This window comes from Populus nigra, chromosome 6 (assembly GCF_951802175.1).
Source record: "Populus nigra chromosome 6, ddPopNigr1.1, whole genome shotgun sequence".
Taxonomy (NCBI): Eukaryota; Viridiplantae; Streptophyta; class Magnoliopsida; order Malpighiales; family Salicaceae; genus Populus; species Populus nigra.
In genome coordinates this window covers 2,627,934-2,653,932 of record NC_084857.1, presented here as the reverse complement: position 1 = coordinate 2,653,932, position 25,999 = coordinate 2,627,934, and the positions used below count along the sequence as shown (strand labels likewise).

The following is a 25,999-nucleotide window of genomic DNA, read 5'->3' as shown; positions in this document are numbered from 1 at the left end:
AAACACCTGAATTCACCTGTCAAGAAAGATTCTGGTAAAAAAAACTGTGAAGGGTCATGTGCAAACCTAACGTGAGAGGTTGTTGGTTTTAAAGATGATAAATACAAGATGATTACATAATGGCTGTTAATAATTAAGGGAAGGTGACAAGGATGAGTTAATTTTCCCTGATTTTTCTAAATTTAATATTTGGATTTGATTCTTCTTTGCTGAGATCACGCGGAGCTGTAGCCTGGACAAGCAACTTGCCTTAGTGGACAATATCCTACCATTTTTGTATTACAAAATCAAGTCATATTCCTCTTTAACTGCTTTTTGGTCAATGCTTTTCGCAATTTCCTTCTTGGTTTACGCCATGGGAGGCCTAGGCGCTTCCGTTGCCGTTCTGAATAGGCAATTAGTTATTCCTTCAAGGATAAAAAAGAAGAAAGAGTAGTGGTGGTGGGGGTAGTTGAAATTAAGTTTTATTTTTATAAACCCGTCGTGTGTAATAAATAATAAATAGGAAGTGTATGCATGGAGAGAAATTATCTGTTAATTATTTGTATTTCTTATGAGATATTCCGATCCTTCATAAAATAGAAAATAGAAAATGGAAAATGGAAAGGAAAGGAAATTAATATATATTTTCCACCCCTTCTGTTAGTAATAAGCATGAAATTAATGGCCTAGTTAATATTTCTCATGTCTTTTAGTAATAATCAATAGAAAAAATGATGATTTACAACTAGTATTGAATAATTAAGCATAGACAATTTCCCCAACGTTTTCGAAACAAGATTAAAAAAAAAATCGGTAATCTAGCATGCATAGTTAATCATGTAACATCATGTTTTGATTTGCACTGGCAATCTTGCCGCCGTCGTGTGAAACCAGTTTCGAGAAGACCATGAATCTTTTCATGTTCACATTATACATGGCTCCTTCGAGAACAGCTCCTTCGAGAGAACTGGACCACACCTTTGACATTTTTGTGGACCATCAATGCTCGAGCATCATTTTTTGTGTGATATGCATGATTTAATTACTCCTTCGAGAGAACTGGCCTTGTGAAGGTTTATTTGTCAGCTAATGTTTTTGCCTTTTCGGGGCCTGCAACTGAGTAGCTATTGGAATTCAATTCTTTTCGACAGCAGCAGTGAGTGAAGTTTCCTGGCTCCTTGCCTCCTTAATTTCGGGCTCTCGTCGTTTTCAATGCTAGAATATGGCTCAAATCCACGCAGGAAAAGCAGAACAACAAAGCCCTTCGAGGATTATCTTCCTGGAAACTTATCCTATCTCATCTTCCAATTTTGTATTTAACGATAGGGATATTTTTGTAGTCTTCATGAACCGAGTCTTGAGTGGATAATATGCATTCTTCCAAACTAGGACACTACACTTTGATGTTATTCGTGTATATTATACTTTCGTTGTCACGTTCTTTCATGAGTTGTTGTCATTAGCAGTTTAGCACTAACAAAAATCAACATGTGTCTTGTTTTTATAGCTTTAATTTCTGTTTCTGTACATTTTGATCCTTGATTTTTAATTTTTTTCTTTTATCCTCGTATTTTATTTTTTATAAAGAAAATATTTAATTGAAAGTTTGTTAGTCATTGTAGTTGTAGTATGTATAATTTAGTCTCTAAATTAAATTCATATATGTCAGGTTGAAAACTTAATTAGTCAAATAGTTAATGATACTTTAAATTTTATTTCATGTAATATTATTGATGTGGGTTGTGAGAGTTTTCTTATATTTTTTTTAGATTTACTTACCCAATATTAGCCTTGAAAAATCGGGACAAGAATTAAAAGGAAAGGAAAAAAAGAACTTTCATAGTTGATACATGATATTACGATCATGAACTCTATGTTAAAATAAATCATATATTAATAATTTTTATATTCTTAGATTAATTGATTATAAATGTGATTTTTTTTATGATTATGATTGATAATATTATGATTTTGGTGAATTTTTATTTTTTATAATATTATATATCTATTTTGAGAGCCTTAACAAAGCTTATGATTTGATATGCAATAACCTGGTCGAAAGAATGTTAGGGACAAGATTGTATACATTGTGAAATATGATGACTAAAAAGCTTTCAATTAAAGACTCGCATAAAAATAAAATACAGGGACTAAATTAGGTTTTTTAAAACATGAGGGACCAAAAAATACACCAAATGAAATTTTATGTTATAGAAGCATGACACGTGTCAATTTTTAAAAGCTCTAATGAAGCTAGCCAATGGAAGGATGTGGTGACAACAAAAATGCAATATACATGGATGATATTAAAATAAAAACAGTAGAAATTCTTCTAAATACAAAACAAACGATTAGATGAATGTTGAGAAACAGTAAACCCTAGCTAGACTGACTATTGTATTTATAATTTTTTATTGCGGTCTCCGTGGCTAGGATTATTTAGATTTTGAATAATAATAATAATAATAATACAAGGCACAAATCCACTTAAACTAAGTCTCATAATTGCTTCATCTGACAAGCATCGATCGATAGCACTTGATTGTGACTGAAGCAGCTCAATATTCGGTGAAACAAAGGGTGAGAGAAGCATCTAATAATCAAAATCAAAGTAGAATTCATTAATTTTGTCATGCAATTCAAAGCAACCAACGAGCCAATACGATCATCGATTTCCAATTTCATTATGATTCACTGTTCAGGCTAACGTCACCGTTCCATGATTCTTGATTTCTATATTCTTAGATCCAGATATCAAGATATGATCAATATGACGTGCCACGTCTCTCGGGTATAGATATAATGTAATGTGTGCTGGAGAAAGTTCATACGCCGGACGGTGAACGGTCTTGAAATTTTAAACGTTGATTATTTAATTTTAAGAGAATATATATATATATATATATATATATATATATATATATATATCCTAAAATTTAAGTGGAGATTTGAATTCTTTGATGGCCATTCAAATCTCCAGGTCAGACATGCACTTAACTTATTAAATTTATGATAATGTTAAAAAATAATATAAAATTATTATTAGGATTTTATTTGATAGTTTAAAATTTTTCAATTGAATTAATTTTTAAATATGATATGAAAATATTAATGATTATAAATTCGAATCTCATTATTTTTATTATAGCTAATAAAATTAAGCATTGTAATCGATGATCATATCATTATAAATTTGAATTTTATTATTTTAATTCTAACTAATAAAATTAAATAAAATATAATGTTGAAATTATGTATCAAAAACTTTTAAATGAGACTTATATTATTTTTTTATATATTTTTTTAAATGAAAGTTCTTCGGTTTGAAATTTTATACAAGTCTTATAATTATTTGATCAACAAGATTTTAATATTATATTAAATAATTGTTTTAAATCTAAAAATTTAAGTTTCTAGAAAATATATTTTACATTACTTTCTCATGACATGAAAACTTAAACATAAGGATAGCTTATTGACCGGGAATTAAAATTTTCTCACTCGTTTTTTTTTTCCATGACAATCGATGCTCTGGTCAAAAATTTCGGTCCGATTTGATGTAATGATGACCGGTACAGTTATCAAAGTACAGGGCCAGACACTATAAAATAAAGTTCTGCCTTATTTTGTTGAACATCATTGTCGCTAGAGACTTTTGATAGCAATCACGACTCGCGAGGCGTGCAATTTGCGGTAGTCAATGACTCCATGCCACTTGCCAGTTCCTAACTAAATAAAAAATGGGGATGTTGACCTGGCATTTTATTTTTAAATAAATGCAAGGGATCTTTTTGATCCCCTTTACCTTTATATTTTAAAAATATCCTTTAAATTTTTTTTATTTTAAATTAATATTTTTTTATTTCCGAATTGTTTTGATATACTAATATTAAAATTAATTTTTTAAAAATAAAAAAAATATTATTTTAATATATTTTTTTAAAAAATCATTTAAAAAAAATAGTATTCTAAGCACCCCTGAAATAATTCACATTATTGTATTGTATTGAAGCACTTAAATATATTTTTTTTCTCAGCAAGCTGGGCATTGGCTCGATTTCCTCTGTCGCTTCAAAGTTCCACGCGTTTTGCTTAGTGCTTGCACAACTTTGACAGTCCTCGTAAATTTTGTTTAGGTGGTGTGATTATTTTTTTTCCTAGATGATTTTTTATAGTGAATTAATCCGGCTGCCAGAAATAATTGTCTAGGCCCGAACATAAATGAAACTGGATCCTTCAATCATTACTGGGCTGGCCCGTAAAAGAGCATCCCAACTGAGATAAAAAAACAAGGCCCAATTGTACCGTGATCTTACATGAAGGCCCGCTGAGAAATTATTACCTGAACTATATAGCAAACTTTTTGTTAGAAAAATCTCTATTAAAAATGTCGTGGAAGAACTGAAGCGAGCATTGGTTATTGGATCGCAACCAGATCATTATTTATCTGGGCCTGCAAATACCTAGCTCAACTGAAAGTAAACTAAATCTCAGCCCAACATCAACATTATTTTAATTTAGGCCCATACTAATGGAATCACCGGTGGCCCACATCTAAAGAGATACTTTCCCAAGCTAGTGGGCAAACCCAGGCCCAAATACTATCGAGCCTAGCCCATTTCTAGCTCCCGCTATAAAATACTCCAAAACCCTTCATCTATTTAGGGTTTCCAGTTTGCACAACACAGGAGAGCCGCGCAGCCGTTGCAAGAGTGTGTGTGTGTGTGTGAGAGAGAGAGAGAGAGAGAGAGAGAGAGACAGAAGCGAAGCAATGGGTAACGATTTGAAAAAACATAGAATCAGTTGATTTTGCTTAGAGTTTTATTATTGCGTATTTCTATTTCTGATTTGTGGTTTTTGTGAATGATTTCAAACAGCAAGAATCAAGGTCCATGAGTTGAGACAGAAATCAAAGACAGATCTTTTGGCTCAGTTGAAGGATCTCAAAGCTGAGCTTGCTCTCCTTCGCGTTGCTAAGGTCACCGGTGGTGCTCCTAACAAGCTCTCCAAGATGTAAACGCTTACCATCCCTCCTATTTTGCCATTTTGTGTTTTCTTATTCACAAAAACTGATTGATTGACGGATTTAGTTACTTATTAAGTTTGATGGGCTCTTTCTTAGGTATTTATTTATGGTTTTACAAAGCGTTTCGTTTGCCCCTTTTATGCTATACTAGTGTGCTTTTTTAAAATTTATCTAGGCAGTATTTGCTGTCATTAGGGCTGCTTTCTGTTAAAAGAATTAAGTAGATAAATAAAATCGTTTGTTTTGTAAACCATTGAAGTGATTTCATCTACCCTGCATGTTTTGGGGATATGGATTTGCCATTGAAATTAATATATATAGCCTTGATTTTAAAATATCATTTTTGTTTACGAGGCAGTGTTTGGTTTATTGTGCACTTCCTTTTGGTTTATATAGCATCTTGATATTAAGGGCTATTAAGCTAAAAGACAACATGTTAATTAGTTTATATTCTTTTTTGAATTTGTTAAGAAATTTATACAGTATTTAATCATCTTTTTGGAACAGGTAACTCGTAAGTTTCATTCTCTTTGGAGTGATAAATGTTCGTTCAACTTTGGAACTGAACAATGCCTAGGTCTTATATAGTGAATGCACAATATCTTGTTGTTTTTTATCTACTCTTTGTTGGTTTTACTCATTGAATTTGTTTTTTTAATTGTTTTTTGTGGTTATGTTTTTATTTATATATTTTTTTGTGTTTGTGTTGTGTCTTGATGTTGGATGCAGCAAGGTTGTGAGGTTGTCGATTGCACAGGTCTTGACTGTGATTTCGCAGAAGCAGAAGGCTGTATTGAGGGAGGCTTACAAGAACAAGAAGTTTTTGCCTCTTGACCTGCGTCCCAAGAAGACCAGAGCTATCCGCCGGAGGCTTACCAAGCATCAAGTAATACTTTTTTTCTGATCTCTTCTCTATTATCTTGTGTTGGGTGCTGGGCTGGTTTTTTTTTTTTGCATGCTAGCTTTTGCTGTTGAACTATTTGTTTATGCCTGAAACATCAAAGCCTTGACAAGGTGTTGTGTTATAGATGTGTTTTTACAAGGCTATCCAGCCAAGTAGGTGACCTCTGTGTGTTGATTAGGAACTCGAGTTTAAAATGTTGATTTATTTACATACTATTATGTCTCTTTAAAGCATACCAGTTCTTGTACAAATCTTGTTTTTTAAGGGTGAAAAAAGCAGAATAGGGAATGATCTTGTTCCTCTAGGAGGGACCTTTTTGCAATTACTGGTATTTTATCTTGGTCTGGAATTGTAGGCAGTTTAGCTGTGTGTGGCATCGGTGCTTCATGTTAGCATGTGGTGATCATTTTTCCTTGTGATTGATAGAAAATGGATCTGTAATATACTGTCCACACTGGGAAGTTTGCAAATGATGCAATTTCTCTCCGGTTAATTTACAGTGTAGTAATGATGCTATAATTTTCAGTGCAATGTGATTTTTGTCAGGACTCCATTGCTGGTGCATATTTTTTCTTTTTATTCATATTTTTGTCAGTGGGATTGATTGTGTGTGATCAGGCAAAGCATTATGTTTTGTCAAATATGTTCTGATGTGAAAATGTTTTCATCTCTAAAAGTTCTGGACTTCAATAATTTCGGCAGAACATAATCATTGTTTATAATTAGAATGAAGTTTATGGAATCTGTTATTGGTCATCGTCTCTTACTTTTATGTCATGTATTTCTGCTGTCTTTCTTAACATTTTGATATGCTCGTTTATGCAGCAATCACTGAAGACTGAGCGCGAAAAGAAGAGAGAAATATACTTCCCAATGAGAAAGTATGCTATTAAGGTCTAGAGTGGCACCAATCACGTAGGCTATTTTGATATCTTTCCTGAACCTGTTTTGTTGACAAGTTTTGACTTTGATCGTCTTTGTGTCTTGTTTGTGAACTATTAATTTATGTTTAAAAACTTTGGGAAAGGGTGTATCTCACTCTAACCAAGATGCTAGATTTATATTGGAATAGTAGCTGAAGAGTATTTTTGTTCGTGTGTCTTGGAAGCCTCGCTGTGCAGTCGTGCAGTTCGAGATTTTTAATCGTTGCTGTTTGTATTTAGGATGTGGTCTCGCACTTTTTTTCTCCTCTACCATCTATGCTTGCGAAATTGCGAGAGCACTTATTTTAGTTCCTTGGTCGGAAGTCGGGATGGTGGGATTGTTGGTCTGGTTACTGACTTACTGTGCCCAGTTGGGGTTTGCTGTCACCGGGCCCAAGTTTTCATCAATAGTGAATTGGCAGTCTTTTTTTTAATAAAAAAAATAGTTCTCGATTGAATGTGCTTTGAAATATTTTTAAGTGAAAAGAAGTTGAATATCAGGTAAAATCCATTCTCTGGTTTTTTGATGCTTGAAGGTAACTAAAATCTGGATCATCTAATTAGATGACGTGTGTTGTTTGCTCCAATTGAACAATGTGAGAAGGGTTATGTGTCATCCACGTGTGGGTTTAGCCTTCCAGGTTCTACTTGTATAAAAAAAGATTGTTAAAACAAAAAAGAAAAACATGAACAGGGATAGGTTAGGGAGTTTTTAATTATAAAGATACAATATCTTTTCTTAATTAAGTGTTTTACGAATATTGTTTTAAATTTGTTAATTTGTTCGAGCGGTAAGTAATATTCCGACAGAGAGGAACGGAAGACGGGATGCGTTCAGTTCACATGCCATGGATAGTAAAATGACAAAACTATCCTTTACTGCTATTTTTATTAGAGTCAAGAGATGGCGGGGCGTGAAGGTTATTTATTCACCATAAGCTCGTCAAGCCCAAAATCAGCTATTTTGTAATTTCGCAGTAGCATCCTCTGTTATTTCCAGCCCATTTCCTTATCCACCTTCAATTAGAATCATGGAATATTCAAATAATTTTGTAATCTCTCCTCGCCCATTTACACTTCTATTTAATCCTTATCCACATTGTGAGATCGAAAGCTTCGTGGAAGGTTAAATTGTCATTTTCTACACACACACACACACTATTCCAATCACCCGTGTAATTTCTCGTCCCATTCCGTGAAACTAAGTGCAAAAAATCTACTTAGTGGCTCGAAGAATACATTCTAGTAGATAAGTGTAGTCTAATCTCCTCTAAATTCCATGCAGTCGTCTTCCTCTCGACGATTTCCATCTAACCCCGGTGCTATGGTTCATGCACCTGGTCTGCTGCAAAGACCACTCCATTTATTTTTTCTTCGTATGCCGACTAATCAATTCTAGTAGAAAGTGGAAGGCAACGGTAGTGGTGTAAAACTCGGTGGCAAGGTCGTCGCCTGGAATAAAAAAGAAACGTGGTATAGTATCAATCCTAGAAGCATCTGCTACCAGACTTCACTGCAGGGATTCCAGACCCGTCACAGACGAAACTACTAGAGCCGTCGCTCGCACTGAGTAAACAAGTCGCCCGTGATGCATTAATTAGAAGTAGACCACCATACTATTACTCTATTAGCTCTCTTAATAAATCATCTAGCAATTCATAAATCTCGTCTTTTCTGCACGAAATGGGCCAATCTTATAAATTAATATAATACATATAATATAAATAATTATTATTATAACTTTAAAATTAAAATTAGAGTTAATTCAAGGTAAGATCCGGATTGTAGGGTGGAAGGGTTGACTTGAGATGAACCAAATCAATATAATAATAAAAGTAGTTATTATTATAGTTTAAAACCTGATTTGAGGGTTGATCTGAGAAAAACTTTGGGTCACAGGTTGAGAGGGTTGACCCAAGTTTACTCGAGTCAATATAAAAATAAAAGTAATTGTTATTATAGTTTAAAAATTCAACTTGGAGGTCGATCAAAAACAAGACTCATGTCATGGGTTAGGAAGGTAAACATGACTTGAAAGTTAATGTATAGAAAAAAAAAAAAAAGGTTGTTATTGTAGTTTTAAAATCTAACTTGAGAGTTAAAGGGGATCAAGGCTCAAGTCAGGGTTCAGAGGGTCAACTCAAGTCAATGTATGGATAAAAATGGTTATAAATATATTTTTAAAACTCGACTTGAAAGTCAATCCAAGATAAGGTCTGAGATACAGATTAAGAGGGTTAACCCAAGTTGATCTATTTAAAAAAAAAAAAGTCAAAGCAACCTCATTTTGACCCTTGTTTTAACCCTGGTTTTTTATCGAGTTAGGTTGAGCAATCATTCCTCTATTTGTTTAAAATTGGATTGGTCCATGTTCTAGGTCAACTCACCAGTTTAGTTCAAGTTTTGTAACCAAGGTTATTATAATATTATTAATTTCAACACTCAATATAAACTAAAGTAGAAAAAATAAAATCTAATTATTTTTTAAAATATATGCTAATAATATATATTAAAAGTAAAATAAACCTTTTTATATTTTATTATGTTTTATTTATAATAATCGAACATGATATAAAAATAGTCATCACGTCTTGTATACTACTACCAAACATGATTTTCGTACTTTTTTTCTTATTTTTTTTTGTTTTAATTATCATTATCTCTTATATCCCGAGATTATAACTAAACACTACCGCCAACAAAAATTAAGCACCTAATATTCTAGTTCCTGGTATATAGTTTCGTAACTATAAATTTCTGAAATTCATAAACCGTGCTGGAAATTGAGGGTGTCAAATTGAATCACATTCAAAGTTATGATTATGAGATTGGCTACATAAAAATTTATAAGATGGATATATTAATTGAGACAAACGCTAGAACCAAAACATAGGATTTTGCTTTATCAGAAATCAGTTTCTTTGGCGTTTTACATTTTTTAAAACCATTTGCAAAAGATTCCATGAAATATCACATTTTCACATTATCAATCTTCTTCCGAATAGCGACATTTAAACATGTCACGTTTCAAAAGCACGATAACTTAACACGTAGCTTCACTGACAATCCTTTGACTAAATTAGTCGGTCGGTTGATTCAATTATATGAGTCGATCGACTGTTTCATATAAAAACCATAATTTTATGAATTTTTTCTTCCAAATATATTTTATAAGTGTCGATGATATAGTTAAACTTGTGATAACAAGTAATTTTAAGCAGTCATGTGGAAGTCTGCCACAATTAGATGAGGATCTGCTCCAGACAGATTACATAGATAGCCTAGCATATACATTTATAGACCAGTGAGACAGATCTAGACTCAAGAGAAGGTATGGTCAAAACAAACTAAAATGATGGCTCAAAAGAGCTATAACTTTTTATCTTATTATTGGACAATATTCAAATTTTTACAGGAATTTTCATAAATTTTTTTTAGTCAGATCTTTAGATTTAAAAAATATCACCCCAAGACTTGGTTTTAATAATTTTATAATTTTTCTTTTTATTTTCAATTCAGTCGACCGATTTAAATAACTATTATAAAATAGTCAATTAGTTATTCCTGAATTTAATTGATATCACAATTATAAATAAAGATATCAATGAAAATTTTATTGTGGTTTCAAACCATGATATTTAATTGTTGTCATATTTTAAAAAAAATATTTAATTAAATATTATTGTTAAGAATCGTGATATCCAAAAACTTTTTGCTGCTATTTTAATTTCTTATTTTTTTATGCTAATAGTCTAATTTATCATTTTAATCCAATCACCCGTGTAATTTCTCGTCCCATTCCGTGAAACCAAGTGCAAAAAATCTACTTAGTGGCTCGAAGAATATATTCTAGTAGATAAGTGTAGTCTAATCTCCTCTAAATTCCATGCAGTCGTCTTCCTCTTGACGATTTCCATCTAACCCTGGTGCTATGGTTCATGCACCTGGTCTGCTGTAAAGACCACTCCATTTATTCTTTCTTCGTATGCCGACTAATCAATTGCTAATTGTCTAATTTATCATTTTAATCTAAGCACTTACTTTATGGTAGTGCGCTTGAAATTCCCGTCGACGCAAAATATCACACAAGAAAATCACAAGATTAAGTAACAAATCAATTGAAAATCCCCTCGCTGCTTGTCCTTAATTAGTACCTTGACTTCTTCAACTCAAGCCAAAAACAAGATTTCCTTACTTAAACCCATAGTTATTAAACTCGGATAAGCCTGATAGGTCGATCCGGGAGCTGGACCGGTCCGAATTTGTTAAAAGACAGGTTGGCGCAACGACCCGGCCAGACCCGGGAGAAACCTAGACGAGACCAGATGTTTTTTTTTAAAAAATATGGGATTTGAAACCTATTAGTATATATACTTTATATTTTCAAGAAAAAAGTTTTGTTTTTTCAATGTGGGATAAAAAACTTTTTTGGTTTAAATACTTCAACTTAAAAGCTTAACATAATATCTTTTTAACATGGGATAAAAAACTTTTTAAAATATTCTTTTAAACTTCATTATTTACAATATATATAGCCTATATTTATATGGAATTTTTTTTAATTTTTTCATATAAAATATTAAAACTTTATTTTTTTTAATTTTTCCAGATTAATCCGGGTTGACTGGGTTGACTCATAAAACCCGGGACCCAGCCCCTTGACCGGGTCAGCCCCAGACCAGGTTTAACAAGTATGTTTAAAACAGGCGTAGATCCTTGAGCCATACGACGTTCAATGCCCAGGTAATATCATTTGAACAGTTCTTAACTTCAACAAAAGAAATCTTTTTTTTGTTTCCCTGACCGACCATTTCTAAGTTGATGAGTGATGACTAAGAGGTTTGATCAAGCCCAAAAAAGGGTTCTTGAGGATATGCTTAGCTCAGTCTCAATACTTTTATATAAAATTCGTGGAGTTAATAAATAAGCATAGAAGACATATGATCTAATTCAATGTCCTTTTGCATGCATAAACATTTCCTTGTTTCTTCAATAGATGACAGAAACCATAATTTCGTGTAAGAAAGTTGCTGTTGAATGCTTCGTATTTTACATGCTTGATACTGATTTTTATAGCACATCTTAATTTTTCTTTTAAAAAGAAAAGACAGAAAAGAAATTATATGCTTCTACCTCGAAAATATACAGTTCCCATCCCCCTACGATTATCTAACCTGCCGAGACAGGAAACCCTAGTAACGTAGTTTGCCACAATTTGTTTTTTAATTACAGTTTGGCGTGAGCTATCGTCTATTGCTTATCATATTCGATATGCTTATCCGAGGAGGGTTTATTCTCTTATCGAGGTCCAAGATAATGGCTTGTATTTGCTTGCTATGCAGAGACTCTGCTAGACTTTTTCACAAGCACCCAGCTTCTCACCGACCAATATTTAAATGTAGTTGCATTCCTCGCGTCAACTTCAAATGTGAGCACCTCAAGTTGCTGTTTTAGAGCGTGTTTTGCAGTGTAGTTGCGGGTGTTTTTTAAATAACTTTTTGTGTTGAAATACATGCCAATGATATTTTTTTATTTTTTAAAAATCATTTTTGACATCAACATATCAAAACGATCCAAAAAATACAAACCGCACTCAATTTTAATAAAAAAAAATTCAATTTTTTTGAAAACACAACCGCAACCGCGTTCCCAAACGCTGTCTTAGTCAACATCACTAGCTATCATTCATTATTGATCAGGGATATCCCTGGCTAAGCTAAAACCTGAAAATGAGTGAGGATTTAGTCCGTAAATATGAAAATAAATGAAATAGTTTTTCAGGAAAGAAATAAAAGAAAGAATAGTGTTACTAACTTATATGAAATTTCCGATGGGTGGGTACAATTCAATAATAGTATGATTAGATGCTCAGATCCATAATAATTCAATTGCTTTGTAGCACACCTCTTCAAATTAATATGTATAGTTTAGAAAGTATTTTTTTCATTCAAATTATTTAAATAATTTGATAAGAGGTGTCATATATAATTATTATTAGATCAATTAATTCTGAAAATTTCATTAATTAACTTAACTTAATTAATTCTGAAAATAATAATAAAAATCATTTATGTTATATAATGCCTCAATTTTGATTTTTTTTTCAAATCTTGCCTCCAACATTCAAATCGATTGATTTGGTGTCTCTTATACTAAAAATTACAACAAAACCTGTTACATATTTTAAGTATATAATTAAATTGCATTTTTCTTATATTTTTCTTGGTAATTTTTTTAAAACATCAAGTTGCACGTATTTTTACATCACTAAAAATGTATCGTAAATTTTCAATCATTTATATATCATTGTCCCCGTCATTCTCCGTTAATCTTCTTGTCTATTGGATAAATCTCTTCTTTTCGATAATTTTTCAATTCCTTTTCTTTGTTTTGAATTAAAAAAGAATTAGCCAATAAATTATATATAATTTTTATAATGAAACTCACATGTTTAAATATTTGGAGAAATTAAACGGTGAATTAGATAATTAGATAGTTATTATACTATGTAGTTGGCTTTGTAGAGACGAGGAAATGCTGCTGCTGCTGCACATTTTAATGGTATTAATCCTAATAATTGTAACCATTTAATTAATGGGCAAACAAAATCACAAGAATGAATAAGGATATAATACCTGAGAACAAAGTATAAATGACGATGCATTCATGCCAAGTTAGAAGTCTAAATGGCATGCTTTTGCACGAATTGGGCTCAGTACATATATATGTTTTAGCACATTTTAAACAAAATAAATAAATACCAATTTAATAAAAAATTATAATTATCAATCCACATCAGTTAATAAAATAAAATAAATTTCGGTATTTCCCTCGTTATTCAAATTTCTGTTTGAAAAAATCCCACCTATCAAGACAGGCAATAGATAATATGACGACCATGCATCTCCTTATCCACACTTATTTCAATTTACACAGAAATATGATTATTATATTTTTTTTTTGTTAGAAAGGATGAGTGTTTTATCAATATTTTTCATGAACCACATAAAATCTAGGAAGTCCCAAACCACAACATTAGGAGGAGTGTATGATTAATATTCATCGAATTAGAATACAAATTTCGTCAAACAATATTTCTGCGGCCACTAAGAGAGCCTCCCAACTTCCTTTCATTTTCATTCTAGATTCGACTCTCCATTCTCAAGCTCTGGTGTTGCTTGCGACAAGTGCATGTCTCCTTTTCAGCATATATATATATATATATATATATATATATATATATATATATATATATATATATATATATATATATATATATATATATTCTTTTCCATGTGCATAAATATGACTCGGTAAAAGCCCAAGAAATAGATCTTTCTGCACCTTATCCGGGGTCGTTAACCACCAAAACGCTCTACCATATGCCTCCAATAAATGGGTCTATATGGATGCCTGACTTGATATTTGGGATTCCAGAAAATCATTTTTATTTCCACGTGGATTACGAGTTAAAATTAAACTCTATAAAACAGATGAAAGCTTTCACCAGATAAAACAAAATTAGAAAATCTTATGGTTGCTGTAGATTAAGGTTGTTCATTATGGTTGAAACGAAATGATAACAGCCTTCCTGGTCCCTGCGCAGTTGACAAGGGGGAAAAAAACCAATATAGAAGCATCTGCCAAGACGCTGAAAAGACTAACATTGTACCAAACTCAACTAAATGCCATTAATTACTAATTGAATGTATGATTTTCGAATTAATTACAGGAGACGTGCAATATGTCTTGGAAATTCGAGATCCACTACTTAAAAAGTTTGGATTTTTCTATGCATTTAAATTAATGACATCTTACTCGAAGAAATTTCATGGTGCCGAGAGTAATTACTCATATTTATTTTTGTAAAAAAATAAATATAAAAACAAAAACAAAAAAAGAAAGGAAGACATTCCTATTTTTTTATGGATCCTTAGATTTGATTTTTAAAAAAATTTTCTATATTTTTTTAAAAGTAAATTAAAGAAATAACTACTCGTAGATACCCTGAATAAAGTTTTTCATTTCTCCCTTGAGATCTCAAAGAAGGTTTTGCGATGGAGCCTCCGTTGTTTACCTCGTAGAAATCTCTCCGTTTTTTTTTTTTTTTTGATAAGCAGAAAATTCTTAATTTCTAATTGACCCAAGAACCTCGAGCGATTTATCGAGCCCCAAGGGAATTTGGGAATTTGGGGCTTAAATTTATAGCTACTAGCTAAGTGGCTTTACTTAGATTGATAAACAAAATGTTAGCAAGAGTTTAAGGATTGGGAGTTGGGTTATGCAAGTCATGAACAATTCAGATGGGACAATATTCACAACAAGCACCATTGCCTTCATCACCGGGCACATTCCCGATGCCACGCTGGACACTTCCATAAAAGTGTCTTGGTCCACGACTTCTCTGTAGTGGCATAGTGGGGTTCCCATTCTTCTCCTTTTTTTTTTTTTATCTTTTTTTCCATTCTTATACAACACACGAGGTAGAAAGGGAATATAGAGCGTTCACAATGTGTGATCTCACCATTGAATTTTCAGAATAAAAATTATAGGACTTAAATTCATCTATTTATTTAGCAACTATAATTGAAAGTTAAGAGTCAGGAACAAGTATTTTACAGCTTATTCAGTCGAGTCAGGTCAAGTCTAGGTTTTGAAAACTAGCTAAATGAAATTAATGGGCTTTAGATTATAGGCAAGAATCAAGATCATGACATGCACGTCGTGGTTTTAAAGAATCAGTCTAAACCACTGAAATTAAAAGATTTTTAGAGTTTTCCTGGATGTTTCCACCTTCCGCCCTTTCTTCTCAACAAGCAATTAAAAAAAAAAATTAGTTTAGATTATTAGCTTAATGCTCTATCCGGAGAGTTAAAAGCGCTCGAAATCCTTTCGATAAATATCAAGTTCGAAAAACAAAATGGTTAGGTTGCTAGTGCAGCCTGGCTCCAATGCAAAAAAAAAAAAAAAAACAAAACAAAATCAAGTAATATTGAAGCTAGCATAGCCTGAATTACAATATCTTTTAAACATATTTTCCTCTAGAGAGATCAATAACAGAGTTCTTGGGTGGAGACTGGCCGGAGCCATAGAGTCTTCATCAGTCATTTGATACAAAGAAATCTTGATTGAAATGTAAAACCTTACGGGTGTGTGTGTTGCTCAAGCAATTAATGCTGGATTTTTCTTGTAACGATAGTCAATCCTCGGGTTCCAAGATTGGGTGGGCATGTCATGACTTTGCTTGGTAAATCCCTTGCTAGTATTTAATTTTCATAATTTTGCTTCCTACCTCCCATTTATGACGTTTTTTAATTTCATCATCCTCACGTAACTAACCATTCTACAAAATAAATAAATAACAAATAAAATCATCGCATAATTATCTAAAATTAAAAAAAAAAATACAGTGTAATTAAATGTATAAGGTCTTATTTAGTATTGAAATACAATTATTTAGTAATGTATTATTGTTTTAATATATTGATGTTAAAAATAAATTTTAAAAATTAAAAAAAACATTAATTTTATATATTTTCAAACAAAAACATTTTAAAAAATAATATTTATCACGTTATTTATTCTTAAATACTCCATTTCATCTAGACATCTTGCTGGGTCGGTCAATGATTTTTTGGTCAAACAATGCTAGAAAGCAACCTTCCTTGATTAGCAACTTTGCAGCTCCTTTCCTCTATATAACCCCGCTCCATATTAAACACTCAACTAAAATAACCAACAACTGCAAGCCTCCTGTTTCGTATATAATTAGTTTTGAGCGCACATTCACAGGGCTCAATGGCTCGGTCAGAAACTCCAAGGAGTATTGCAGCAAAAAGAGGGATGCTAGCCCGCCTTTTCTCATCCTCTACAACACTCTCCTTCTCCTCTTCACTTTCAACCCCTTCTACTCCTTCCACCCCTTCCTCCTCTACCCCCAACATGTTCTCCGAATCCGTGATGGAGGAAACTATAAAAAATGTTGAATCAATCATCACCAAATGGGATCCAAACTCTTCATCAATTACCAGAGTCACCTCTCTCTTCCATAGTAACAGAGAAGAAGCAGAAGATTTTCTCGAAAGTGTCAAAGACTTGCGTCGAGCAATGCATGCATTGGTCTCTGAACATTCGACCTCTGATAAGCTTTTGCTTGCCCAGAACCTCATGCAAATCGCCATGGCAAGACTTGAGAAGGAATTCTATCAGATACTGTCTGCAGCACGTGATCAAATAGACCCAGAGTCTATTTCAGCTCGATCGTCGGAGGGGTCGAGTAATCTTGAAGATGAGAATGAGCTTGGATCTGAAGAAGAGTTGAAAACAGCAGGTGAGTCAAACACTAACGTGGAGAGAGTCACAGCGCTAGCCATGTCATCAGACCTCAAATCTATAGCTGACTGTATGATAAGTTCTGGCTACAGCATTGAGTGTATCAAAATATACAAACTTATCAGAAAATCAATAGTGGATGAAGGATTGTATCTGCTCGGAATCGAAGAATTCAAGCCTTCTCAAATTCTCAAAATGAATTGGGAAGCTCTCGAGCATCAGATCAAGAACTGGCTGAATGCAGTAAAGATTGCCGCGAAAACACTCTTTAGTGGAGAAAAAGCTCTCTGTGATCATGTGTTTTCAGCATCTCAGACGATCAGGGAATCATGCTTCTCTGAGATAACAATAGGAGGACTAAATCTTTTCAGATTTCCTGAGCTTGTAGCTAAGTGCAAGAAATTGCCAGAGAGGATTTTCCCACTATTGGAGCTCTACGAAGCACTCTCTGATATCCGGCCAGATGTAGAATTGATATTTGACTCTGAATCAACCTCGAAGATTAAACAGCAGGCCGTTTCATCACTACATGGACTTGGCGAGTCAATCCGTGCCATTCTTTCCGACTTTGAATCAACAATTCAAAAGGACTCGTCAAAAACTCTAATCGTTGGTGGCGGGATTCACCCACTGACCCAAAAGGTTACGAGTTACATATCTTCACTTGCAGATTACAGCAGGATTCTCTCAGACATTGTTGCTGATTCTTCACCACCAAGGAATACAGCTTTCCCTGAAGCTTGCTTTGAGAGTCCAAACTATGATGCCAGTTCAACACCAGCAGTCTCAGTTCACCTAGCTTGGCTCATTTTAGTCCTTTTATGCAAGCTTGATAGAAAAGCAGAAGGGTACAAAGATATGTCATTGTCATACCTATTCCTAGCAAACAATCTTCAGTTTGTCCTTGATAAAGTTTGTACAACTCGCCTTTATGTGCTTCTCGGTGAGGATTGGGTGTTCAAGCTTGCCGAGAAGGTTATACAATATGCTTCCACCTATGAAACAATGGCATGGGGTAACGTCTTCTCATCTTTACCAGAGAAAAATTCTCCACTGCTGTCTCCTGAAGCAGCAAAGGAATGTTTTCAGAGGTTCAACGCAGCTTTTGAAGAAGCATATAAGAAACAAGCATCATGGGTTGTGCCGGATAGGAGGTTGAGGGATGAATTGAAGGTGTCAATTGCAAAAGAACTTATACCAGCATACAGAGAATTTTATGACACGCATAAGGTGATGTTGAGGAGGGTGAAGGATTTTGAGGTGTTTGTAAGGTTCGGCCCTGACGATCTTGGGAATTACCTCTCGGATTTGTTTCATGGAACTGCCATTTCAGGCAGCACCTGACCTCCTACACCGCGATAAGTCAATCTCCGTGAAACGATAGAACAATAAGGATGGTGATTTTCCATTTGCAGTTTCAAACAGTGGTTATACCAGTACAAGAGTTTTTTAGCTGAGAAAATATGGCTAAAAATTCAAAATTGGTGAAGCATATAAAAATATTTCGGCTTCAAATTTTTAAATATGTATTAAGGATTTAGATTAAGTTGAGAGTCAAAGAGCTCGTGAAAATATCATCAGCTTCAATATCAAAGCCAACTTGGTTTAAGTTTTAAAACGAGATTTTATACATTACATATTTGGTTTATATCTAAGATCAAGGACTTTGTAATTCAACATTACCTTTTTATGCTTTTGGGAACCAGGAAGTAACGCAATATGTAAAGAATTCTATTTGACATGGCACATCAGTTTCAGAAACGACCCTTGTCTGGAATAGATTTCATTCGGCATATAACAAGCCTGATGCATTCAACCATTGATGGTTTTTTCTCAGCTAAAAATAAAGGCTTGGGATATTGATTAAAAAATAAAGGAATATAAAGGACAATAGCATCGCATTACCTTTTTCTGTATAAAACTCCAGAGTCCTTTTCTTCTGTCCTGCTTCATAGTTCATGTATATTGCATTGAGAATAAACCTGATAAAACCACAGTAGAATGATACTACAATTTAGAAGCTGTGTATCTTGCTGCAAATCGATGTCCTAAATTCTAAATGCAAAACAACGCATATGCTTAATCACAACAAAGCACCATCATTTTCCCCCCCTACCTGGGCTTCTATGCCTGCGCAAACAGCATAAACTCTCCAATTCCTTGTATAATTGTTGTACCAGATGTAAGGACTATGGACACCACCTATCTCCATATTGGTGTGATATTGTCCACTTTGAGCCTAAGCTCTCATGGATTTGCTCTTGGATTATACCCAAAAGGCCTCACACCAATGGAGATATTTATCCATCCTTATATACCCATAATCCTTCCCATTTCTAGCCAATGTGGGACTTTGGTAGTATACCCAACAATCCTCCCCTCGAACAAAGGACCACCGAGCCTCCCCTCAAACCGATCATTCATCCATCCACTCTCTACCAACCAAGATTCTTCATTCTCTACTTCACCGTGTTTGGGTCAGGACACGTCCATGAAGCATCCGGAGAGCACTACCTGACTTGAGAGTTTTTTGCTCTTTCTAGGTCAACTCCTCTTCACCGTGTTGGGATCAGGACACGTCCATGAAGCATCTGGAGCACACCGCCTATCCAATACAGCTGATCCATGGATTACATCGTGATTGGGGGCCCACCACCTTTTGTTCGGCATTCCAAGGATTCATCCATCATGGCTAACTCCGGGGCCTAGCTCTGATACCACTTGTAAGGACTATGGACACCACCTATCTCCACATTGGTGTGATATTGTCCACTTTGGGCCTAAGCCCTCATGGATTTGCTCTTGGGTTATACCCAAAAGGCCTCACACCAATGGAGATATTTATCCATCCTTATATACTCATGATCCTTCCCATTTCTAGCCAATGTGGGACTTTGGTCGTATACCCAACAATCCTCCCCTAGAACAAAGGACCACCGAGCCTCCCCTCAAACCGATCATTCATCCATCCACTCTCTACCAACCAGGATTCTTCATTCTCTATTTCACCGTGTTGGGGTCAGGACACGTCCATGAAGCATCCGGAGAGCACTACCTGACTTGAGAGTTTTTTGCTCTTTCTAGGTCAACTCCTCTTCACCGTGTTGGGATCAGGACACGTCCATGAAGCATCTGGAGCACACCGCCTATCCAATACAGCTGATCCATGGATTACATCGTGATTGGGGGCCCACCACCTTTTGTTCGGCATTCCAAGGATTTATCCATCATGACTAACTCCGGGGCCTGGCTCTGATACCACTTGTAAGGACTATGGACACCACCTATCTCCACATTGGTGTGATATTGTCCACTTTGAGCCTAAGCCCTCATGGATTTGCTCTTGGGTTATACTCAAAAGGCCTCACACCAATGGAGATATTTATCCATCCTTATATACCCATGATCCTCCCCATTTCTAGTCAATGTGGGACTTTGATCGTATACCCAACACCAGAAACCTCAAACACAGCCCCGTATTGGTTCTTGTCTCCTGCAACCCTCACGTAAAATCCTGGACCATCATCTGAAAAAACAACAGAAACATAATAACATATATAGTTTGATCATTAAGGCTGTTAAGGAAGGATTAATTAATTGTTGATTGAAAAGGCAATTTTGAGAGGAGAAAGGACCAGCCAAGGTGGTGACAGAGTAGAGAGGACCGTGGAGGCCACCGATGGAGAACCGGCCAAACCCTTCTGCTCGACCGGCCAGGGCTCTCAAGCTGAAATCCATGTCAGCGTAAGGCAGCGAGGCCATTTGCCTTTTCTGTTAAACATCCATCTACAAACAATTTAGAATATACTTAGGTTTACAGTTGAAAGTTAGTTTCATAGCATGGAAAGCATTAAATATATAAATGTTTTTCATAATATAATTAAAACGTGGTTCTGACCGCTTAATCAAATCAAATCTTAATTCAGTTTTAAAAACAAAAACTATAAAGATTATTAAAGTGGTTAAGTAATAAAGCTAGGGAATAATATCATGAGTTGTCTCAAATAAAAATATTTTCCTCTTTCTCATGAAATTAAAATGTTTTTCTATAAAATATCATTATTCATAAGTTGGGTAATTTTTTTTAGCAATTTTCTACTTCAATATATATTTACACGGAAAAGGAGAAAATCTTTCTAAAAATTAATTTTCGCAAAGCAATCACATCTTTATTCAGAATTCTTATCAACAACCTTTAAAGTTTAAATAGACATCTCTGATAATTAATCTTCGTTTTATGAGCATATCCTGGCTGAAGGAACTGGGAAATTACTTTGGAAGCTCTACTGTAGATATGGGATTCAATTTCCATGCCGACCACACACATTAAAGAGCAACGCAATAAGCAATGGTTTCCATGCACGTGTGAAGTCATTCTCGTTCGTTTTCTACTTCCAAAAAATCTGCGGGCATGTGAAATTGTGAATGGTTTCCGTTCGCGGTGGGAAACGCCAGCCAACTTCTCCGGCCCGCATATATAAATATTTGGTCCTGTTCTAATGATCTTGCCCCGAATCAATGGATTCGGCCTAGACATTTATTGCTTACTCCGATTTTTTAAAAAGAAACATTGTGATTTTTATTTTTTGGGGAGAGATTGAATCCTTTTAATTTTATGTCTCAAAATACAAGTCTAGTAAAAAATAACAAATAACTATTTTGTTTGTACCATTTTCTCTTAATTAATTCAATAAATTTTCATTCGATCATATTTAATGGGAAATACAATAAAACTTGATGAAACTTCAAAACTTGTCTTAGTTTACGTGATAATAAAAAAATAAGCACGCATCTCTCTCCGTAGGACGCGCGGGTGCAGCAGTTGTTCAAGTCATGCAAGAATTCATTCGCTGTTGTTGCGAGTACAGAATATATCAAAAGGTCCAAATTGGTACCGAGGCAGAAAATTTAGTAAAATTGTTTTATGTAAAATAATAACTTCTGTTTGGAAAATAATTTTCTTTTTCAACGCTTGATTAAGTATAAAAACAACTTAAACATAATTACTTGACTAAATTTTCCTTAATAAAATCGAATATGAGGAAATGAAAAAAATAAATATATTACAGAAGCATATTTTACATAAACAAGCAGAAGCTCATTGTCTTAATGCCCAAGGTCAAATGATTTCTGCATGATGTTTTAAGTTGCAGATGCAGCTCTATGAACTTCTATCTCCGGCCCGCCATAACCTTTCACCATTCACCCAGTGGAGGCCAGGAAGTTGTGAGTGAGACTTATGTGACCTGATTTGGTCAGGAAAGACAAAAAGTGAACCGGGAAACCTAGCTACACTGGCTCGCGTTTATTATCTGTTGATACGTGGTGTTGCAATTTTTGGACTCCAGATCCTGCAGACTGGGGACACAAGCATTGCGGAGTTTAAGTGCTTTTTGGAAGACATTTCCTGAAACGTTTTGGGCCAGGTTCTAGGCCTTTCTTATTTTGCTTGAGTTGGAGTGGTGCTGGGCTGTTCTACTTGAGCCTTTTTCTATTGACAAGTAAGCCCACTTCATGGCTTTGCCTTTTTTCTTCTCTTTTTTTTAATGTTTCCCACTCCCCCCCGAGTAGGGGTGTTCAAAAAAACCGAAAAACCGATTAAACCGAGAAAACCGGAAAAAAAATAACCGAAAAAACCGAACCGTGAAAAAAAACCGATTAAACCGATTAAAATTTTGAAAAAACCGACCGGTTCGGTTCGGTTTCGGTTTTTTAAGTTTGGAACCGGAAAAACCGAACCGAACCGAACCGAAACCGAAAAAAAACCGGAAAAAACCGAGCCAAAACCGAGCCAAACCGAAAAAACCGAGCCAAAACCGAAAAAACCGAGCCAAAACCGAGCCAAACCGAGCCAAAACCAAGCCAAACCGAAAAAACCGAGCCAAACCGGTTTGAACCGGTTTTTGCTATAAAAAACCGAACCGAAACCGGTCGGTTTGAACCGATTTCGGTTCGGTTTCGGTTTTTTTTTAAAAAAAAAAAAATTTTGATTTGGTTACTTTTTTTGATAAAAACCGAACCGAACCGAACCGTGAACACCCCTACCCCCGAGGGACATAATTCTCCAACGAGTCGATGGTAAAGTAAGGTTTTAAGTTAATTTTCAATTTAGAAAAAAAAAAGTGTTAATATTTTAAATATTTTTTTAGTATTATATTTTTTTATTATTTGTGTTTAATAAAATAAATTAAAAAATATATAAACTAATAAATCAAAAAAATTATTAATATTGATTAAATATTAAATCAAAAATCTTATTTTCCTTATAAAAATAAATGATAGATCCAAGTATAAATATTTAACCCCAATTATTATTTTTATTGTCTTTATTTTATTTTAGAGGTTTAATTATAGTTGTTAAGAAGACACGATTTTTGTTTTTATAGATGTGTCATGCAATTATAATTTATGTATATAAAATATAAAAGGAAAAAATTAAAAATAAGTCATAATAATATCTTTAAGAAATTATAAAATTATAAAATAATTAAACATATTAATTTATATTCTAAAAATAGATGAACTATAAAAATTAAAGAGAAAATATTAATTTTAAATTTTAAATTAAACTGGCTGTAAGGTCCGTGAATTTAGGCAAACATAGAAAGTCATGTGGTGTGGCAAACAACCTATAATTTGTTGCATAATTTTTAAAGTGATTGAAAAATTAAAAATCATGTTTTAATACCTTAAAATTCATTTTCAACTTGTTTACAATTTAAAACACCTAAAAACATCATATCCATCTTAATAAACTTAACTACAACATAATTATTCTAAAAACTAAAATTAAATAAGTAAAATCTTTATAAATTCTAATTTATTTATTTTTTAACATATATAAAAAATACTAATACAACTAAAAAGAATAGAATTACAAATAAAAAAAATTTGATGACTAAGATATGCATCAGACACTATTCCTTGTTCCATATCTTCATATCTAATAATTGTAATTGCAATGTAATTTGTAATAGGATCTCTTGTCCCTTTCATTATTATTTTTTTTATTAATATTAATATCTGGACGAGTTTATATATACTTTAATTAATTTCATGAATAAAAAATTTTTTAATTATAAATTTTTTTAATAATCTTAAGAAAGTTCAAGCATGTAACTATTTAAATCTTGTATGTTTGTTGGAAAATATTTTTTTTAAAAAAATAAATTTTGATAAAATAAATTATTTTTTGATATTTGATAGTATAATAAAAAATAAATTGAAAAATATTTTTTAATGTTTGATTATGTTATAAAAAATAAATTAAAAAATAATTTTTTAATATTTTATTTTTTTCAAGTTTATTAATATAACGAGAAACAAATTTTACAAATTAAAAAGTTAAATATAAAAATAAAATTGAAAAAAATATAATTTTATAAATTATATCAAATAAAATAAATAATAATTAAAATAATAAAAATCAAATCTAAAAAATAAATTAAATTTAAAATAAAAAAATTAAAATAACAATAATTAATATTTTATAAATTATTTTAAATAATATAAATAACAATAATAAAATAAAAATCAAATAACTATTAAGACAAATACGTGGTTCATTTGCGCCCCTATGGGTCCCTCTCATTAATTTACCTCACACAAAATTACAAGGTTTTTTTTTTGTTACACGGTAAAAAAAATAAAATAACGCATTTGAAAATTTTCGTTAGGAATCTAGAATAGTTTCAAGAGTTGTAAATGGTATATGTGACTCACACGTATCTGGAACTCGCGTTTCTCATAAAGCATCTCCAACATCTCCATGAATGACCTTTCGGCCCTCTCCCCAAACCCAAAAACTTTGATTTTTCATATGGTGTAGGCGGATGAAACTGGTCGACGGCGGCGTGAGTTTGAGCTCTGCCTCCTCATCTCCTGCCGATGTGCTACAGTGTTCGGTTCGTGCCACATAGGTGTTTGTTGGTCGGTCTTCGTCGGTCGCTTTCCTCTTACGATTGAACGAGATTGGTGTTTGTTGCTAGATCGCTTTTCCTAGCCTATATCGACCTTCCTCCACACGTGAGATGCCTTTTTTTTTTGTTTTTAGTTGAAGAGAGGCTGCAACAGCTTACGGGTTTGATTTGGTCAGTACTGCTTGGTGGTGAAGAGAGAGGTTTGATGGGGACAAGGGAAGTTGATTCTGGCGGTGGGAAAAACTTTGGCTGAGAGGAGGAACATACGACAATGTGGTGGAGCATGGCCTAATTTGTGAAAGAAAAGAAAAAAATGGGGGTGGGTTTCGGGTGTCTATTAATGGTGGTGAGAAAAAATATATATAATCTGTGATATTTTTTTTCCTAAGAGGGGTGGCGGCTTGGTTGCAACGAGTGGTTGCTAATTATTTGGCAAATCAAAGTTTTTGAATCATGGGAGAGAGCTAAAAGGTCATCCATGGCGATGCTGGAGTGTTTTATGAGAAATATGAACCGCAGATTGATGATATCTGTGAATTACGACTCTTTACGTTACATTTTTTAATTATTTTTTCACCTGTAATATTTTACAAGATTTTTTTTTTCAATGTGCTAATCTATCGAAAGTCAGAACACTCCAAAATTGCAACTTGATCAACTGACAACCTCATTTATGGTTGATGTCCTTTCTGTCTAATATTAGGTAGCTGTCAATGTGATACTTAGAGACTTGTTTTATTACCAGCTCCTTGAGCTTACCATTCTTATCAACGTTTGACAGCTTTGCCCTCGGCATCTCTGATTCTAGAATGCAGTGCGACAGCCGACAAGTAAATACATACCAGTTTTCTGTAATTATTAATTATAATAATCTGGAAAATACTGCAATGCTTTCGAAGCTCTGATCAGTCGT

General features: G+C 33.5%; 2 protein-coding genes across 2 annotated transcripts; both read left to right on the top strand.

Moving 5' to 3' along the window:
• The first annotated feature begins 4,626 nt into the window (after positions 1 to 4,626).
• On the top strand, positions 4,627 to 7,074 carry LOC133697773 (large ribosomal subunit protein uL29). Its single transcript, XM_062120536.1, has 4 exons — positions 4,627 to 4,757; positions 4,860 to 4,995; positions 5,738 to 5,894; positions 6,738 to 7,074. Exons 1-4 carry the CDS (start codon positions 4,754 to 4,756, stop codon positions 6,810 to 6,812), a joined length of 372 nt encoding a protein of 123 aa, XP_061976520.1. The 5' UTR covers positions 4,627 to 4,753; the 3' UTR covers positions 6,813 to 7,074.
• Positions 7,075 to 16,578: 9,504 nt separating this feature from the next.
• Positions 16,579 to 18,785, top strand: LOC133695778 (exocyst complex component EXO70H1-like). The gene has a single exon (XM_062117721.1). The coding sequence runs from the start codon at positions 16,634 to 16,636 to the stop codon at positions 18,509 to 18,511; it is 1,878 nt and encodes a 625-aa protein (XP_061973705.1). The 5' UTR covers positions 16,579 to 16,633; the 3' UTR covers positions 18,512 to 18,785.
• Positions 18,786 to 25,999: the final 7,214 nt, after the last annotated feature.

What these genes read in the sequence shown, in the direction of transcription:
- LOC133697773 (XM_062120536.1), top strand. An exon ending in CCTAACAAGCTCTCCAAGAT is followed by an intron (nt 4,996 to 5,737) that starts GTAAACGCTTAC and finishes TGTTGGATGCAG; the next exon opens with CAAGGTTGTGAGGTTGTCGA. An exon ending in GGAGGCTTACCAAGCATCAA is followed by an intron (nt 5,895 to 6,737) that starts GTAATACTTTTT and finishes TCGTTTATGCAG; the next exon opens with CAATCACTGAAGACTGAGCG.
- LOC133695778 (XM_062117721.1), top strand. Translation starts at nt 16,634, where the DNA reads ATGGCTCGGTCAGAAACTCCAAGGAGTATTGCAGCAAAAAGAGGGATG.